The sequence below is a fragment of the Petromyzon marinus genome, chromosome 70 (assembly GCF_048934315.1).
Source record: "Petromyzon marinus isolate PM22_M1 ecotype Great Lakes invasive population chromosome 70, UKy_Petmar_22M1.pri1.0, whole genome shotgun sequence".
Taxonomy (NCBI): Eukaryota; Metazoa; Chordata; class Hyperoartia; order Petromyzontiformes; family Petromyzontidae; genus Petromyzon; species Petromyzon marinus.
In genome coordinates this window covers 1,748,519-1,769,138 of record NC_133736.1, presented here as the reverse complement: position 1 = coordinate 1,769,138, position 20,620 = coordinate 1,748,519, and the positions used below count along the sequence as shown (strand labels likewise).

At 48.1% G+C, this 20,620-nt stretch overlaps 1 protein-coding gene across 1 annotated transcript; it reads right to left on the bottom strand.

The window, feature by feature from the left end:
• Window positions 1-18,369: 18,369 nt before the first annotated feature.
• LOC116957142 (olfactory receptor 10G3-like) lies at window positions 18,370-20,325 on the bottom strand. Its single transcript, XM_032979107.2, has one exon. It carries the CDS (start codon window positions 20,256-20,258, stop codon window positions 19,236-19,238), a length of 1,023 nt encoding a protein of 340 aa, XP_032834998.2. The 5' UTR covers window positions 20,259-20,325; the 3' UTR covers window positions 18,370-19,235.
• Window positions 20,326-20,620: the final 295 nt, after the last annotated feature.

Sequence of the window (20,620 nt, the reverse complement as noted above, 5' to 3'; positions counted from 1 at the left end):
TAAAGGTCGCGATCTGAGCGTGGCTTTTTCACTCCAGCGCTGTCCTCCAGACAGTCTCGTCCCTTCACCTGATGAAGGCCGCTTGTGTTGTGGCCGAAACGTCGTGAGAATTTTATTGTGTTATTTTATTTTATCAATGTATTATTTTATTCTCATTCTACGTGACTTTACCGAAAGAACCAAAGAAGAAGCGAGGAATTGCTAAGAATCAAGGTAAGAACTTTCTAACTTCTAACCCAGTGGTTCTTAACCTTCACTTGCAGCCTTGCACCCATTTGGTTCTCAATAGTAACACACAAAAAACTATCATGTTAATACACACGGACATTGATGAAACAAAATACATTTTGACTTAAAGCTTTCGTGACTGCAGGAATTCATATTCTGTGTATCTTTCGGTAAAGTGACGTAGAAAGAAAAAAATATAACAAAATAAAAAATATAAAGTGAATAAAAAAATGTAAATATATATCAAGTAATTTATTATCTTTTTTATTCACTTTATTTTCATTTGTATTATTTTATTGTTATCATTATTTTTTCTATCTACGTGACTTTACAGAAATAAAAATAGAATATGAAACAAAATTAATTGTAACTTACGTGCCCCATGCTTAATTTGTGTTGTCAATGATTTACTTTCTAAACAAATCAGGCAATGTCTCGCATCGACCCCCATCCCAGGTTAAGAACCATTACACTATAAACTACACTATACACTACTTTACAACAACACTACGCATTCCACTATACACTCCACATTATACTCCACTGTACACTGCTATGCACTACACTTTACACTACTATACACTCCACACTACTATACACACTATGTCATATTCTACACTTTACACAACTATAGACTACCCACTACTATCCACTACACTATAGACTACACTGTACACTACAATACACTACACACTATGCCATATACTACACTTTAGATGACTATACACTACCCACTACTATCTACTACACTATAAACTAATATACACTACACTACAATACACACTATGCTATATACTACACGAGACAATGCTATACACTGCACGACCCCAGGTTAAGAACCACTGTTCTAAACACTTATTATAGTCATCGTTTCTCTGGAATTCACCGACTCTCAAATCACTCGCAAGCGGATTTCCAATGGGTGCTCTTCACAGGCCACGCTGAAGGTCAGTGGCCAGCTCGGACGAACCCTCTCAACCTTTGGTGTGATTCACATCGAGCCTACCAACAGGAAGCGATGTTTCATTTAATCTTTTTTACGTTGATGGGGAGGGCGGAAGTCTGCACAACAACAACAATAAAACAACAACCGACGACCGCCAACATTGCCTCCCCCACGCCCCTAATTGCTAGGCCATATTTTACTTGGCAACAACCTCGCCAGCCCACGCCTGACCTCCGCCGTCCTGAGTCCGTAGATGACTGGGTTCAGCGCGGGCGGCAGGATGAACTGGACTGTCTGGAGGGCGGTCACCCCCTCGCGGGACGTGGCCGCGCCCAGCCTGAGGCCCGTGGCGAACGTGAAGAAGATCGACGTGAAGTAGACGAGCACGAGGAGCAGGTGCGTGACGCACGTGCTCAGGGCCCTCCGGCGCCCGCCGGGGAGCCGCTGCCCGCGGCACTCGCGGAGGATGAGCGCGTAGGAGGCCGCGACGGCGCCCATCGGCAGCGCGGTGCCCAGGAGGATGTTGGCGTAGACGACGGGCGCCTCGTAGCCCACCTCGCCGCACATGAGCCGGCGCGCGGCCGAGAAGTCGCACGTGGACGAGGGCACGACGCGCGCCCGGCAGGAGCGGAGGCGCGCGACCACGGCGACGTGGCCGGCGCCCTTTGATCGCCGCCCTTTTATATGGCTGAGCAAAAAGCTGTTTCGGCATGCGGTGGCTGGGCATGCGGTCTACATTACGCAGCCAACGCAGCCTTGCCTGCCGGAGGAGCACACCGATGTGACTTTGTCCGAATCTTTCAATTGATTTATTAGCTCCTCCCATAACCCAGCCTGGATAAATCCAGCAAGGGTTGTAGGCAGGCCAGCCTGAATGTTTCTTACTGCCGAAGATGTTCCGTTAGGGCGGTCAACGTTTTGCAAGCGTACAGAAGGGAGGGGATGATCATTGCCGAGAAGACCCGAAGCTTTGAGTGGAGTGACAGACCAGGTAGCTTCCGCACAGCGTAATCCAGCCGATGAAAATATATTGCCACTAGACTGATTCGGAGTAAGAATTCTGCTTTCAAACCAGAGCCTGTCTTAAGGACACTGCCCAGGTATGGAAAACTCTCCACTCTCTCCACAAATGCCCCAAAACCAATGGGGATCTGAGGAGGTGGAGTGTTTGATCGCACACAATACCCAGGCAGGGGCTTAGTTTTGGAGGGGTTGATGATAAGGCCCCACCTCCTTGTGGCATGCTCTAGATCTAGAAGCAGCGCCTCCAACTCTTCCTCTGAGTAAGCAGCAATCACCAGATCATCGGCATACGTAACATGGTTGACCAATAGAGAGCCATCCCATGACCGCACCCGGGCATCTATCAGACTCCTATTGTATCTGTACCAGATGGAGATTCCTCCAGTACAGGGATGGAAGGCTTCTCCAACTACGTGGTCAAAAAAGATGTTAAATAATGTGGGAGCCAGAGGACATCCATGTCGAACCCCAACATGAACTGGGAATGGCTCCAACTCCTAGCCACGCATCTTTACCCGGGCCTGCCCACCATCATGAAGGTCCTTAAATATTGTTAGGAGAAAGTCAGGAACTCTGAAAGGATGGAGAAAACTCCAGATCGCAGTCCTTTCGATAGTATCACAGGCGTTGGCCAGGTCAATAAAGCAGAGACGTAGGTCCTTTCAGCATTCCCTACACCTCTGCTGTAGCAAATTGACGGAAAATATGGCATTTGTGCAGGACCACACTGGGTAAAACCATTGGGCCTCCGCAAGCCTCTCTTCAGCGTGCCTGGCATGGAAATGTTGAATAATCTTTGCCAGGACCTTTCCCAGCAGAATTGTTACAGTCTGTGCAGTCCCCTTTCTTAAACACTGTTATTATGAAGTAATATAGTGCAGTCTGCACACAAATGCCACCTTTCCTTAGCACGTATATAACCTCCTTGTTGCAACAGCTCTCTCGCTTGTTCAACAGTTCGACTGCTGGATTATATTTTTTCTGCCTGAGGACGACCGCCTGTGTTGCGATCGAAACGTCGTGATTTATTGTTACTTTATACCTACGTGACTTTACTGAAAGAACCAAAGAGTGTCATAGAAGGCGTCTAACATATCGGCCTTGCCTGCATTCCTCCTTCTGTAGGGACGTAAGCAACCGCCACCATCCCTCACCTCCTGTTGATAGCAAAGGCGAGCCCACAGTAGCCTGGGGCTTACAGCTTCCCAAACATCACCTCCACGCTCCCATGCCCCCTTCATGTTTTTTGTTTAGAAGAAGAGCCACTCCCTGTTGTTTGGCAGTCTCCTGCAATAGTAGAGGACTGTCCACCCCTCATGGTGATTGGAGCCAGATCCAGTCCACCGTACCTTATGAAAGCCGCAGAGATCCAGGTGGTACCGGTCCAGATCCCGACAGAGGAGTGGCAGCTCTCCTGCGCTTTGAGCGTTTGAACATTCAACATTGCCACTTGCAGTAATTTTTTTACCATTCCTGGAGCAACCCCGAGGGTATGAAATGAGTCCAACTGTGGCCTCCGGGACACGCTTAGTTAGATTTTTTACACGTCTTTTTGCGGTATTTGAATTGAAGGTCGAGGGGTTACCAGACTCTCGCACGCGTCCAGAGACCCCATTCGCGGCTGTGGTGGCTAAAAGCATGAAGAGGGAAAAAGCCAATTGGAATTGGCCATTCCTCATATGGCGTTGGTCACATCAATCACGGCGTTATCATCCGGCACCAGAGAGGTGGTCGGGTGTTATTTATGCGTCCGCGTGTACGTGGTACCGCGCATCCCGCGGGGAGCTGAGAGGGCTACCCGATCCTCGTGTCTTCCCGCAGAGGGGCGAGAGGCTTCGCAGGCCTAACCCGGCTTCGCAAGAACCTCACAAGGCTCTCCTTCACCTCGGCCGTCCGCAGGCCGTAGACAATGGGGTTGAGCACCGGCGGCAGGACGAACTGCAGGCTCTGGAGCGACACGCTCAGCTCCGGCGACGCCGCGGACGACGGGGTGCCACCCCCCGTGCCGCTGGCGACCGTCGCGAGGATGGCGCCGAAGTAAATGGCCGCCACCACGAGGTGGGTGCCGCACGTGCGCAGGGCCTTGTTCCGGCCGCGGCGGAGCGCCGGCTTGCGGCACTCGTGCAGGACGAGCGCGTAGAAAGCCGCGATGGCGCACAGAGGCAGCGCTATGCCCGCCACCGACATGGCGTAGGTGTACGCCTGCCCGAGGGCGACGTGGTTGCAGGACAGCACCCTGAGGGCCAGGAAGTCGCACGTGGACGTGATCAACGAGCGCGGCTTGCACAGGTCGAGATCGACCGCGATGGCGACGTTGCCGAGGCTCTGGGCGGCGGCGAGCGCGACGGCGAAGGCCAGGGCCCTGAGGGCGACGGCGTTGGATGCCGCGCCGCGGTAGGCGAGCGGTCGGCACACCGCCAGGTAGCGTTCGGCAGCCATGGCCGCCAGGATGTAGCCGTGCACGCGGAAGGACACGTGGTAGGCAAACATCTTGGCAATGCACCAGGGCGCCGAGATGCGGGGGGAGTCGCCGACGAGGTCGTACATCGTGCGCGGCAGCGCGTTGGTGTTCTCCACCAGGTCGGTGACGGCCAGCGCGGCGACGAGCAGGTGCATGGGCTTGTGCAGACGACGGTCGCGGGCGATGGCGAGGCACAGCAGCGAGTTGCCCGCCAGCGTGAGGGCGTAGACGAGGAGGAGGAAGGCGAACACGGAGCGCCTGACAGTGGGCGGCTCACGGAACACCATCTGGATGTGGATGAGGTCCGTCGCGGCGGCGGCGGCCGCGAGGAGGGGTGCGGAGACGTTGGGCCCGGGGCCGTCCTCCATTTTGTAATTTGCTGCGAGCGGGAAGATGGCGGCCACTGCTGTCGCCGTCCCCTCCCACGTGACTCCTCTCCCCTTTGCTCCTCCCAAAAAACTCGAGGGTGGGACTGTGGGGGAGGGGGGGGGGCGGGGGGAGGGATTAAGTTTGAGCGAGTGCTCAGTTCGTTCGTTGAGCGGCGACGCACGTTCGGCTGGATACCGCTGTGAAAGAAACATGTCACTACATCTCCATGAGTAAATGAAAAAGAGTGATACCCCCGATAATGCAATTTGAACTTATTTAAAGGCTCCACGGTGGCAAGGAGATGTTAACTACATCGCCCGGTATGCGGGAGGTTGTGGGTGCCTATTCTGAACCTGACGATGCCTGATTTATATTTGGAGTCTGTGTGTCTCTCTCCGTTTTGGGATGTCATCTACCTCGCCTCGTATGCAGGTCGGGGGTTCAATCCCGATCCTGATGCCTGCTGTGCATTTGGAGTTTGCATGCTCTCTCCCGTGGTCACGTGGATTGGTTTTCTCCGCAATTATAACCATGCGTGTAGACTACAGGTAGTCCCCGACTTCCGATGGAGATGCGTTACGACGACCCCATCGTAAGTCGAAAATATCATAAGTCGAAAATGGCCTAGTCTACCCAGGAGTCTTATAGAATGGTTATAATTTAGCAAAACAGAGCAATTCACAGTACCGTACTGTATAAACTATATACTGTATGTATTTATTAATGACAATACTGTATTGCACAGTAAAATTGTAAAAAAAAAAGGTAAATTATTAGCCTTCCTCATAATAAAGGTTTTTGAGTTAGATCGCGTTATTTATAAATGTGTCGTAACCCTCCACCACCCGGCACGGCCAATCAGCAAAAAAAAGTGTCACGGTGACAAAAGACAAATAATTCACTATTTTAGCCCACCGGTGTTTTGAAGAGTGAATCCACAACATTTACAGTTTGAGTACGACGTTTCGCTCGTAAATACATCCAGCATCATCGGCAATTTGCCAGAATGGTAAAGCCCTCGCTTGCTCCCGGTTTTAAATAGAGCAGCAGGGTGACGTCATCATTTAAATCATATCAGGTGCAGTGATTTGAGGTGGAGGGGGGGGTATTGTAATTATATAATCGATTAGTAATCAGTCAATGGTTATGGTTAGTAATGAGTTGTAGATTAGTAATTAGTTGTAATGTGTGTTAGTGATTTTATGCTATGTTAGTAATCCGTTAATTAGTATGTGTTTCCCCTATAAGGAATTGTAATGTGCATTCATATTCTTAGCTCCCTCGGCAAAGCCACGCTGAAGGGAAACAACAAAACAACAAATATATATTTTGTTATTTGATTGCTTCCCACCAACACGACTCCACCGAAATAGCCAAGAACATGAATTACTGCAGTCACGAAAGCTTTAAGTCAAAATGTAACGTGTATTATTTAATAATACCCTTCCAGGCCGCACTAAGCCTGTAGCTGTCAGAGCGATTAAAGTAATTTTTATTCCTCTCAATTTCAATGGATTCTCTAATTAGTCTTTGCCAGTAATAATTAGTTTTACACAACACTGCAACATTATCCAAATCAATTGAGTGTCCTTGTTGACAAGCATGTTCTGCCACTGCCGACAGTTGTGTTTGAGATAATTTAATATTTATCTGATGTTCGTTTAGTCTTACGCTGATGTTACGTCCCGTCTGTCCAATATAGCATCTGCCACATAAACAATTAATCCGATATAGACCTTCTGTCGATAATTTAGGTAATGCGTCTTTAGTGCAAGATACTAGTTTTTGAATTTTGTGTACTGTACCAAATCTTACTGTAATGTTTTGCTTTTGCAAAACACGGGCTAATTTGTCAGTTACTCCTGAGATATATTAGACTCCTTCCACATAATGAGGCAGAGATGACTAGACATGAGGTTGCCATGTCATCTTCAGGTGTGTTTGAGTTATGGTCGAAACGTCGTGAGAATTTTTTATTGTTTTATATATATTTTATTATTTTGTTGTTTCTCTTCAACGTGACTTTACCGAAAAAACTAAGAATATATTCTGGTAAGTTTGATGTTATTTCTCTATTCACTAAGGTTCCAGTGAACGAATCGTTTAAATTACTTGATACACTAGTAAAGAATACCGGTTTACCAAAAGATTTTCCCTAACTTTCTGACCATTGTTTAAATAACACTTCTTATGGAGAGGGGATTTCTTTACAAAAAGGAAGGAGCAGCAATGGGCTCTCCTTTATCCCCTGCTATAGCAAATTTGTACATGGAAAACTTTGAAATAAGAGCACTTGCATTGAGCACATTAAAACCATCCTTTTGGTTTAGATATGTGGATGACACTTTGGTTGTCTGGCCACATGGTAAAGATACACTTAATGATTTTCTAAATCATCTTAATGCACAAAACCCGGCCTTCCAGTTCACCATGGAAATGGAGGTGAATAAAACACTCCCATTCCTAGATATTTTGCTTGGACATGGCCTAAACGGTAAAATAACACACAGCGTTTACAGAAAGCAAAAGCACACTGATGCCTATCTGAATGCAGATTCATATCATCATCCAGCTCAGAAATCCTCTCTTATCAAGACGCTCATACATCGGGCTAAAACAGTGTCAGATGGTGAGAGTCTAGTGAGAGAGATCAAACACGTTAAAGACGCACTACGACAGAATGGCTACAATAATGCTCAAATTAACAGAGCACTGAATGGCAAATCACGATCGCAAAGCGATACTGCTGAAAGCGATCAGATTGTTAAAACAATAAAAATCCCATATATCTCAGGAGTAACTGACAAATTAGCCCGTGTTTTGCAAAAGCAAAACATTACAGTAAGATTTGGTACAGTACACAAAATCCAAAAACTAGTATCTTGCACTAAAGACGCATTACCTAAATTATCGACAGAAGGTGTATATCAGATTAATTGTTTATGTGGCAGATGCTATATTGGACAGACGGGACGTAACATCAGCGTAAGACTAAAAGAACATCAGAGAAATATTAATTTATCTCAAACACAACTGTCGGCAGTGGCAGAACATGCTTGTCAACAAGGACGCTCAATTGATTTTGATAATGTTGCAGTGTTGTGTAAAACTAATCATTACTGGCAAAGACTAATTAGAGAATCCATTGAAATTGAGAGGAATAAAAAGAACTTTAATCGCTCAGACAGCTACAGGCTTAGTGCGGCCTAGAAGCGTATTATTAAATAATACACGTTACATTTTGACTTAAAGCTTTCGTGACTGCAGTAATTCATGTTCTTGGCTCTTTCGGTGGAGTCCCGTTGGGGGGAAGCAATCAAATAATCAAATATATTTGTTGTTTTGTTGTTTCCCATCAGCGTGGCTTTGCCGAGGGAGCTAAGAATATTAATGCACATTACAATTCCTTATAGGGGAAACACATACTAATTAACGGATTACTAACATAGCATATAATCACTAACACACATTACAACTAATTACTAATCTACAACTCATTACTAATCATAACCGTTGACTGATTACTAATCGATTATATAATTACAATACCCCCCCCCCCCGCCTCAAATCACTGCACCTGATATGAGTTAAATGATGACGTCACCCTGCTGCTCTATTTAAAACCGGGAGCAAGCGAGGGCTTTACCATTCTGGCAAATTGCCCGATGATGCTGGATGTATTTACCAGCGAAACGTTGTACTCAAACTGTAAATGTTGTGGATTCACTCTTCAACACACCGGTGGGCTAAAGTAGTGAATTATTTGTCTTTTATCAACGTGACACTTTTTTTGCCAAATGGCCGGGTCGGGTGGTGGAGGGTTACGACGCATTTATAAATAAATCGATCTAACTCAAAAACATTTATTATGAATAATATTGGTCGCGAAAGCCTACGTGTTAATCTTAGCCTACCTATATGAACTGTAATTTCATGGAAAGTTTTTTCATGAAACAATCCTATCTGCTATACAAAATTTTAACATGCATTGAACGTAACGCATCGTGGCAACCCTAAAATGAAATCGCTAAAGCTACGTATCATACATGCATTGAAGGATCGTAACGTATCATATTATACTGTACTCACCAAGATTCTGTCCGTCGTCTGCATACTTGATCGATGTTAGGTTGTTGACGGTTACGTTAACTTAGTTGTTGGAAGAGGAGGATGGCGATGATAAAGTTACAGTATCGTACCTCGTACGCTGCTGCGCTTGCCTGCCGCGCGAATTATATTTTTTACAATTTTGTCGTATCGCTATCGCCATCGTAAGATCGAAATATCGTAAGTAGGAACGATCGTACATCGGGGACTACCTGATTTTTTATTATTTCACTCCTCTAAATGTCCAAATGATGGTGACCACTGTGGTCAGCCCTCAATGTTTGTTGCCCGTTCGCTTTTGAACAATAAGTTGATACTTCAGTGCGGCTTTGCCGGGTAGGACACGGGATGGTTTATTGTTGTATTTGTTTGTGTTTGGGTGATTGTGTTTAAGTCTCTTGTACTTTGCACTCCTATCGTGTTTTTGGAATGTTTGTTGTTGTAACGTTCTTACCACCGTAATGCCCCTACTGGATATCTGCGAATAAAGAGCTTCATAGCTCATCGGATTTCTCCTGCAGTGTCGATACAGATTTTGATTCTGCACGTCTCTACCGTTTTAACGTCGTTTCGCAAACATTATTATTCACGCCTCTTTCCGATATCTTCGGGACATTTTCGCCAGTATCAAAGTATGAAAAATAATAATAATAGGTTTTACGCTTTCTGGCAATACAACAGGAGGTGTTCGGATGGTCAGAACACCAATAAGATATATCTTTTACAAGGAATCAAGTCTGCATTAACTTGAGCAGTAGCGTGGGTTATCACACCTACGCATCTATTGTTTAAGAACGAAAGAGGTGGACTTCTCTACAAATCTGGCTGTCGCCTGATGAAGCTGGTTGTGATTACTGGCGAAACGTCGTAACTCAGATTGTGAATGTTGTGGCTTGGCTTTCCAACACAGCGGTGTGCTGTTCTGGTATCCTACACTATACACGACACTACTATACACTACACTATACACTACAATATACACTACACTACTATACACTACAAAACACTACATTACTATACACTTCACTATACACTCGTACTGTACTAGTGACGAATTGGCACGTTCTGTTTACGTGACAACCCTTTCTCGTTGGCTGTGTCGGGTGGTGGCGGGTTTAAACGACACAGTATTTATACATTTACATGGCGATCTAACCCCCCCTATAAAACCCCTCTGTTATGGACAGCTACAGGAACACACGACGGGCGTTTCAAAGTACACGAAAGGTTCAAACCGCAATCACCACAAACACATTACGAAAAGCGTGAGCACGCGATGTTGCAGTCATTTAAAAATGCAACGTCGATCCTTAAGCCACCGCGTCGAGGATGTGCACACACGTCTCTGGCCTGCGGCGAAGAGACGAGCGGTTAAAACGAAAGCAGCAGCGTCGGTGTTGTACGCCGAGCGCGGACGTGGAATTGAGACGCCGTTTGTGAGATTCGGAACCCCGCACCGGTGAAATGAGACGCGCGTGCACTCTCCCCTGAGTGACTGTGTGAGTGTGGGTGGGTGGATCTCTGCGAGTGTGTTTCAAGTTTTCATTCATTAGGTATAGCCCTGTGAGCCATGCGGCTTTTAAGTCGGGTGCAACCACAACAAACAAAATTTGAACACAGAACATCCCAAAATATTCCACTCAAAAAAACGTATTAAAACGCCGTGTGCAAAAATCACAATGTGGTGTGGATGTGTGAGTGACTGTGTGAGTGTGGGTATGTGGATCTTTGAGTGACTGTTTGAGTGTGTGTGTGTGTGGATCTGTGTGAGTGTGGATCTGTGAGTGACTGTGTGAGTGTGTGTGTGGATCTGTCTGAATGTTGATCTGTGTGTGACTGTGTGTGTTTGTGTGTGGATCTGTATGTGTGTGTAACCTGCAGCGCCACAGCTATTACCATCATTAGGGGAAATAACGGTGATGCAATCTCCGACCCCCAGGAACAGGTTTGCAGATTTGCTGAGCATTTCTGTGAGGTCCTGGGAAAGGAGAAACCCTTCAGCCTGGAAAACATCATGGGATAAAGTGGGGATGACCCTGCTGTGGCTGCGGTGCCTCAAATATAAGAGGAAGTCACCCCTTGTGAGTGGCTGGCCGAGGTGCCTTCTGTTGAGGAAGTACTGAAGGCGATCCAGAGTCTGAGACCAGGAAAGGCACTGGGCAAAGATGATCTCCCAAGCGAAATGCTGAGGGAGGCTGGCGTTTGTGCACAGACTGCCGTACATGACATCATAACAACAGTCTGGGCCACTGGACGGGTTCTGCAGGATTGGAAAGATGCCCTGGTGGTCCCCCTCTTTAAGAAGGGGGACCGCACAGACTGTAACAAGTACAGGGGCATCTTACTACTCAGTGTGCCGGGAAAGGTCCTGACAAGGATTATTCAACATCGCCTTGCTAGGCATGCTGAGACGATGCTTATGGTGCCCCAATGCGGTTTCAGGAAAGGGCGGTTCTGCACAGATGCCATATTTTCTGTCCGTCTGCTACAGCAGAGGTGTAGAGAATTCCAACAAGACCTACATTTCTGCTTCATTGACCTGGTCAAGGCCTTTGATACCATGAGTAGGTCTGGGCTCTGGGTTGTTCTTCGTGCTTTCAGAGTCCCTGACCCTCTGCTCACGATCATTAACGACCTTCATGATGCTGAGCATGCCCGGGTAAAACTACGTGGCCGGGAGTCAGAGCCATTTCCTGTACACCTTGGGGTGCGACAGGGATGTCCCCTGGCTCCAACATTACTTAACATATATTTCGACCACGTAGTTCGTGAAACCTTCAATAGCTGTACCGGGGGAATCTCCATCTGGTACAGATACAATGGGAGACTGATCGATGCCCAGGTGCAGTCAAGGAATGGCTCCCTATTGGTCAACCACGTTATGTATGCTGACGACCTGGTAATTGCAGCTCACTCAGAAGAAGAGTTGGAGGCGCAGCTGCTGAAACTGGAGTATGCCACTAAGAGGTAGGGCCTTACCATCAGCCCCACCAAAACGAAGCACCTGCCTGGGTATTTTGTACCATCGGGCACTCCACCCCCACAACTCCTAATTCGGTGATGGGGCAGTTGTGGAGAGAGTGGAAAGTTCCCATACCTGGGCAGTGTGCTCATGACCGGCTCCGGTTAAACAGCGGTTGTCTGACTCCGAATCAGTCGAGCGGCATTATCTTTTCGTCGGTTGCGTAACGCTGTGTGGAAGGTACCTGGTATGTCGCCACGCACGAAGCTTCGGATCTTCTCAGCCACGGTCATTCCCTCCCTTCTCTACGCTTGCGAAACGTGGACCCACCTAATGGAATATCTTCGCCGGTTAGAAACATTTAGGCTGGCCTGCCAACGATCAATTCTGGGTTTAACCCGGCTGGATTGTGTGAGGAGCTCACAAATCCTCGAAAGATCTGGACAAAGTCCCATCGGTGAGCAACTCCGGCAGGCAAGCCTGAGTTGGCTGGGCCATGAAGCCCGCATGCCCAATCAACGCATGCCCAAAAAGCTTTTGTTCAGCCGGATGGAGGGGGCTAAACAGACGCGGCATGGGCTAGAGAAAAGATGGAGTGACGTGATACAGGAGGATGTGGAGCTGAGTGGACTTGCCGATGACTGGTGCCAGTGGTGTCAAAATCGGCCTCTGCGGAGGAGGCTCGTGAAGGACGCTACTGGGCAGTTGGAGGCAGTCGCCCTCCAACAATAACAGAGGGCGGAGGAGCGACGCTCACAACAACGGGCACAGATGGTGCATCAGCCAGTCATCTCGGTCATCTCAGTCAATCGACCCGTGGCACCTGGTTCTGCCCCATGACCTCCTGCCAGTGAGCGTTCCACACTTCATGTGGCCTCAAGGTGCACATGGCCTGGCACAAGCATCGTGGTGACGTCACCGTCACTTAGTGGCGAATGGCGGTTTTTGTTGCATGTGTGTTTGGATCTGTGTGAATGTGGATCTGTGAGTGACAGTGTGTGTGTGGATCTGTGTGAGTGTGGATCTGAGTGACTGTGTGAGTGTATGTGTGGATATGTATGTGTGTGGATCTGTGAGTGACTGTGTGTGTGTGGATCTGTGAGTGACTGTGTGAGTGTGTGTGTCTGGATCTCTATGAGTGTGGATCTTTGAGTGACTGTGTGTGTGTGTGGATCTGTGAGTGACTGTGTGAGTGTGTGTGTGTGGATCTCTGAGTGTGGATCTTTGAGTGACTGTGTGTGTGTGAGGATCTGTGAGTGACTGTGTGAGTGTATGTGGATCTCTACGAGTGTGGATATGTGAGTGACTGTGTGTGTGTGGATCTTGAGTGACTGCGTGAGTGTGTGTGTGTGGATCTCTGTGTGTGTACATCTGTGAGTGTCTGTGTGTGTGGGCGGATCTGTGAGTGTGACACTTTGTGTATGTGTGTGCGGGGAGCGGTAGTGTAGTGGTTAGCGCTACGATTCTCTACGAACCTGGCCACCCCAGTTCGATTCCCGCTCACGGCCAACAGCAGTGACGATTATCTGAATCTTTCATGGGCCTTCCCTAGGTCGACTCAGCCTCAAATGAGAAACTGGTGCGGTGTGTAAACACCGTCAATAGGGAGACAAAGGCTGCCGGGCGTGTTGCTGTCACTCTCCCTCTGTAAGACATGGGGAGATCATACAAACTCCACTGACTCTCACTCTGGAGAACAGGGGGAGATCATACAAACTACACTCACTCACTCTCACTCTGTAGGAAAGTGGGAGTTCATACAAACTACACTCACTCTCACTCTGTCGAAGAGGGGGAGATCATACAAACTACACTCACTCACTCTCACTGTAGAACAGGGGGAGATCATCCAAACTCCACTCACTCTGTAGAACAGGGGGAGATCATACAAACTACACTCACTCACTCTCACTATAGAACAGGGGGAGATCAAACAAACTCCACTAACTCTTTTGAACAGGGGGAGATCATACAAACTCCACTCACTCTCACTCTGTAGGACAGGGGGAGATAATACGAACTTCACTCACTCACACTCTGTAGAACAGGGGGAGATCACACAAACTCCATTCACTCACTCTGTAGAACAGGGGGATATCATACATACTCCAATCACTCACTCTCTCTCTCTCTGTAGAATAGGGGAGATCATACAAACTCCACTCACTCTCAGTCTGTAGGACATGGGGAGATAATACAAACTCCACTCACTTTCACTCTTTAGAACAGTGGGAGAACATACAAACTCTGCTCACTCTCACTCTGTAGAGTTGGGGGAGATCATACAAACTCCACTCACTCACTCTGTAGAACAGGTGGAGATCATACAAACTCCACTCACTCCAGCTCTGTAGAACAGGGGGAGATCATACAATCTCCACTCACTCTCACTCTGTCGGACAGGGGGAGATTATGCAAACTCCCCTCACTGACTCTGTAGAACAGGGAGAGATCATACAAACTCCACTCGCTTACACTCTGAAGAACAGGGAGAGACCACACAAACTACATTCACTCTCACTGTAGAACAGGGGGAGATCATAGAAACTCCACTCACTGTAGGACTGGGGGTGATCATACAAACAGCACTCACTCGCTCTGTAGCACAGGGGTGGTGGTGGTGCAGCTGCCTCCAGATTGGGTGGTAGTCGTGGCTATATCACGTCGCAGAATCCATAACACCCGACACTCAAACCTCATCCAGCACACTGCCCCGAAGCCTAAGATTGTAATGGTAATGATATCAATGATTCTGCTGCTGATCATCATCATGATGATGACGCTCCCTTTGGTGGTGATGATGGTGGTGATAATCATAATGCTGATAATGATGCTGCCGGTAATGATATTGATGGTGATGTTAATGACGATCATTATGTTGCAGGTTATGATGGTGATGATGATGGAGATTCTGGTAATGATCACGATGCTGCCGGACATGATGATGATGGTGATGATGGTCGTGGCGACGTTCTTTAGAACTCACCCGTTTGTCGCCCCTCACGTGCAATAATCTCAGCTCAGAAAAATAACAAAGCAACGTCGGAGTTTCTATCACATCAACAACAATCCTATCGATGATGACAAATAATGATAATGATGATGGACGACGATGTCATCACTTGTTGTTGAAGTCCTTGTTCTCAGCAGGCGACTCGGAGCGTACCGTCTTTTATGCGTGGTGGGGTCCCCCCGCCCCTCCCGCTCCCCACCAATCCACTACCACCCACCTCCACCCACCTCCACCAACCCCTCCACCCACACTAATCTACCCACCCCCTACCAATCCCTTTCCCCACCTCACCCCACCACCAAGGCCCCCACCCCCCATCTCCCTCCATCTCCCTCCTCCTCCCCCCCCCATCCCTCCCGTACCGGCACACCATCTCAAGGGAAGACCTCAGAGTGGGTTGTTGAGTGGGGGTTGTTGTCGTCGTCGTTGTTGTGGGGTGTGGTTGTTGTTGTGAGGTGTGGTAGTGGTAGTGGTGGTTGTGGTTGTTGTTGTGCCAAGGGGGAACGCCTCGTTGTGCAAGGAGCAAATTAGCAATTAGTGTGGAGGGTGAGTTGGGGTTGGGGCACCAGGGGGAGACGGTGGGTGCACAGGGATGCAAGAGAGTGGCACGTGTCTCCTGCTCTCTCCGAAATGGGCGGTGCTCAGGAATAGCCAGGGAACGACCGAGACAATGGAGAGAGGGGGAGAGGGGAGAGCGAGGTGCATGAAGCAGTGACGCTTCGTGGCTGCACTTATGTCAGATTTTCTTTCGGTTTGTGTTTTTTTTGCTTTCTTATGAATTTTGGTGAGCCAGGCCACTGCACTCACCCAACCAGCCAGACACTCATTCACTCATCCAGACACTCACTCACTCAGCCAGCGACTCATTCACTCAGCCAGCCACTCACTCACTCACTCAGCCAGCGAATCATTCACTCAGCCAGCCACTCACTCACTCAGCCAGCCACTCACTCACTCAGCCAGCCACTCATTCACTCAGCCAGCCACTCACTTACTCAGCCAGCCACTCATTCACTCAGCCAGCCACTCATTCACTCAGCCAGCCACTCACTTACTCAGCCAGCCACTCATTCACTCATCCAGACACTCACTCACTCAGCCAGCTACTCACTCACTCAGCCAGCCGCTCACTCAGCGACTCACTCACTCTCTCAACCAACCATTCGCTCAATCAGCCAGCCACTCACTCACTCTCTCAACCAGCCGCTCACTCACTCAGCCAGCCACTCACTCACCAAGCCAGTAGCCACCCACTCACTCAGCGACTCACACACTCTCTCAACCAGCCACGCGCTCAATCAGCCAGCCACTCACTTACTCAGACAGCCAATCACTCACTCAGCAATCCACTCACTCACTCAGCCAGCCACTCACTCACTCAGCCAGCCACTCACTCACTCAGCCAGCCAGCTGCTCACTCACTTAGCAACTTACTCAATGCAGTGTGAGAGAGTGTAATGGTAGTGCCATGTGTCACGAGCCTATCCTGGTTAAGAACAACTACACTTACGTATACATAGAGCACGGTTGGCTACGTACGGTGCGAAAGAAGTTCAACGCACGTAAGCACATCTTTTTTTAAATTAATTTAATGCTTTAAAATGGCTGACAACAGAGGAGGTGAGTGCTGTGGTGATGACGTTCCAAGGCGTAATGACGTTACAAGGCGTGATGACGTTACAAGGCGTGATGACGTTACAAGGCAACGTAGCGGAACGGCCATTTGCTACATTCGGTCCAAACAAGCGAGGAATTTCGAATTAAAGCTTTCGTGACTGCAAGGATTCATCTTCTTTGGTTCTTTCGGTAAAGTCACGTAGAATGAGAATAAAGTTAATAAATTGATAAAATAAAATAACACAATAATATTCTCTTAGTATCCATTGGAAAGATGTTTTAAACCATTTCCGTTCTTAATTAATTGTACTTTACGATGACCTTCAGACCGCAGCTCTTTCACTGGCATTGACTCTTAATACCTCTCACACCACGGTTAATGGTATGGTTTACAACATGGAGTATAACAGCGCCTCGCAGCTGTCTCTCTCCCCCTTCTCTGTTCCGACCTTGGATGAACTCGTCCGTCTGAACGGGGCCGTAGCTATCCGTGGTGCTAAAGTTGAGGGTAAGAATCCACCCATTTTTTCGCCATATAGCATAGTGATATATAACGACTTATTGTTGGTAGCTTAGTTGATTGGAGAATATATAGAGTTTATTGTTAACATTGAGGTAATTTATATTTAAGTTTTTTTTTTTTTATTGGTTCACTATATAGTATTCATCCTATATTGTAGTGTATACCCAGTTACTGTGAATAGCTCAGATGTGTAGGCCTTAACTTCAACATAGCCATTTCTGAGACAAGTCACAAGCTAATCACTCAGTTATTTCAATGCTAAATTCGCCTAGTTATTTCAATGCTAAATTCTCCTGTTTGATTTGTACTAGGTGCCTCTGTGAATGTATATGCTCTGACTTTAACATAGCTATTTCTGTGACCAGTTACAAGCTAATCACTCAGCTATTTCAATGCTAAATTCTATGCTAATTCCTTTGTCAAGGGGTGCCTCTGCGGATGTGTATGCTTTAACTTAGCTATTTCAATGCTAAATTATATGCTAATTCCTTTATCAAGGGGTGCCTCTGCGGATGTGTATGCTTTAAATTTAACAAAGCCATTTCTGTGACCAGTCACAAGCTAATCACTCAGCCATTTCAATGCTAAATTCTATGCTAATTCCTTTGTCTAGGCGCTTTGTTTCTTCTCACACAGCTTAAAGGTCGCGATCTGAGCGTGGCTTTTTCACTCCAGCGCTGTCCTCCAGACAGTCTCGTCCCTTCACCTGATGAAGGCCGCTTGTGTTGTGGCCGAAACGTCGTGAGAATTTTATTGTGTTATTTTATTTTATCAATGTATTATTTTATTCTCATTCTACGTGACTTTACCGAAAGAACCAAAGAAGAAGCGAGGAATTGCTAAGAATCAAGGTAAGAACTTTCTAACTTCTAACCCAGTGGTTCTTAACCTTCACTTGCAGCCTTGCACCCATTTGGTTCTCAATAGTAACACACAAAAAACTATCATGTTAATACACACGGACATTGATGAAACAAAATACATTTTGACTTAAAGCTTTCGTGACTGCAGGAATTCATATTCTGTGTATCTTTCGGTAAAGTGACGTAGAAAGAAAAAAAATATAACAATAAAATAAAAAATATAAAGTGAATAAAAAAATGTAAATATATATCAAGTAATTTATTATCTTTTTTATTCACTTTATTTTCATTTGTATTATTTTATTGTTATCATTATTTTTTCTATCTACGTGACTTTACAGAAATAAAAATAGAATATGAAACAAAATTAATTGTAACTTACGTGCCCCATGCTTAATTTGTGTTGTCAATGATTTACTTTCTAAACAAATCAGGCAATGTCTCGCATCGACCCCCATCCCAGGTTAAGAACCATTACACTATAAACTACACTATACACTACTTTACAACAACACTACGCATTCCACTATACACTCCACATTATACTCCACTGTACACTGCTATGCACTACACTTTACACTACTATACACTCCACACTACTATACACACTATGTCATATTCTACACTTTACACAACTACCCACTACTATCCACTACACTATAGACTACACTGTACACTACAATACACTACACACTATGCCATATACTACACTTTAGATGACTATACACTACCCACTACTATCTACTACACTATAAACTAATATACACTACACTACAATACACACTATGCTATATACTACACGAGACAATGCTATACACTGCACGACCCCAGGTTAAGAACCACTGTTCTAAACACTTATTATAGTCATCGTTTCTCTGGAATTCACCGACTCTCAAATCACTCGCAAGCGGATTTCCAATGGGTGCTCTTCACAGGCCACGCTGAAGGTCAGTGGCCAGCTCGGACGAACCCTCTCAACCTTTGGTGTGATTCACATCGAGCCTACCAACAGGAAGCGATGTTTCATTTAATCTTTTTTACGTTGATGGGGAGGGCGGAAGTCTGCACAACAACAACAATAAAACAACAACCGACGACCGCCAACATTGCCTCCCCCACGCCCCTAATTGCTAGGCCAAATTTTACTTGGCAACAACCTCGCCAGCCCTCGCCTGACCTCCGCCGTCCTGAGTCCGTAGATGACTGGGTTCAGCGCGGGCGGCAGGATGAACTGGACGGTCTGGAGGGCGGTCACCCCCTCGCCGGACGTGGGCGCGCCCAGCCTGAGGCCCGTGGCGAACGTGAAGAAGATCGACGTGAAGTAGACGAGCACGAGGAGCAGGTGCGTGACGCACGTGCTCAGGGCCCTCCTGCGCCCGCCGGGGAGCCGCTGCCCGCGGCACTCGCGGAGGATGAGCGCGTAGGAGGCCGCGACGGCGCCCAGCGGCAGCGCGGTGCCCAGGAGGATGTTGGCATAGACGACGGGCGCCTCGTAGCCCACCTCGCCGCACATGAGCCGGCGCACGGCCGAGAAGTCGCACGTGGACGAGGGCACGACGCGCGCCCGGCAGAAGCGGAGTCGCGCGACCACGGCGACGTAGCCGGCGCCCTGGATCGCCGCGGCCGAGCCGCCGGCGGCCGCGGCGGCCCACGCGGCCCCCGAGGCCCGGGCGGACGCGGCGACGGCGGCGGCGAGGGCCCGGTAGCGCAGAGGGTGGCACACGGCGAGGTAGCGGTCGACGGCCATGGCGACGAGCACGAGGGCGTGGGCGCGCACGAGCGTGTGGTAGACGAACATGCGGGCGAGGCACTCCCCCGCGGCGATGGAGGTGCGGCTCGAGAGGTCGTAGAGGAGGCGGGGCAGGGCGACGGTTGTCTCGGCGACTCCGACGAGCGACAGGATGCACGCGAGGGCGTACGGGGGCCGGTGGAGGCGGCGGTCGAGGAGGACGACGACGCAGAGCAGCGAGTTGCCCGCCGCGGCGAGGGCGTAGGCGAGGAGGACGAGGGTGAAGGCGCACGCCATGAGGGCGCGCGGCTCGCGGAAGGCGATGTCGACGTAGATGAGGTCGTCCAGCAGCGACGCGGGGGCGAAGGTCGCGGAGGTGGCGGATGAGGTCGCGGAGGTGGTGGAGTTGTTGTCCATGACGATCGTGGGGGGGGGTGGGGAGCGAAGGATCTGGGCAACGGGACGGTGAAGGTCGATTGTGTTTGTGCGCACTTCCAATGAGCAGCGCTGGCTAGGTAGAGTGCGAAAGAAGTTCAACATACATAGCGTGGTTGGCTAGGTATGGTACGAAATAAGTTCAATATATATACACACAAACAGCAGGGTTGCCTTTGAACGGTGCTAAAGAAGTTCACCGTACATATCATGGTTGGATACGTACGGTGCGAAATAAGTTCAACACACACACACAGCACGGTTGGCTACGTACGGTGCAAAAGAAGTTCAACACACACACAGCACGGTTGGCTACGTATGGTCGACATTGGGTTGAGTTTGAA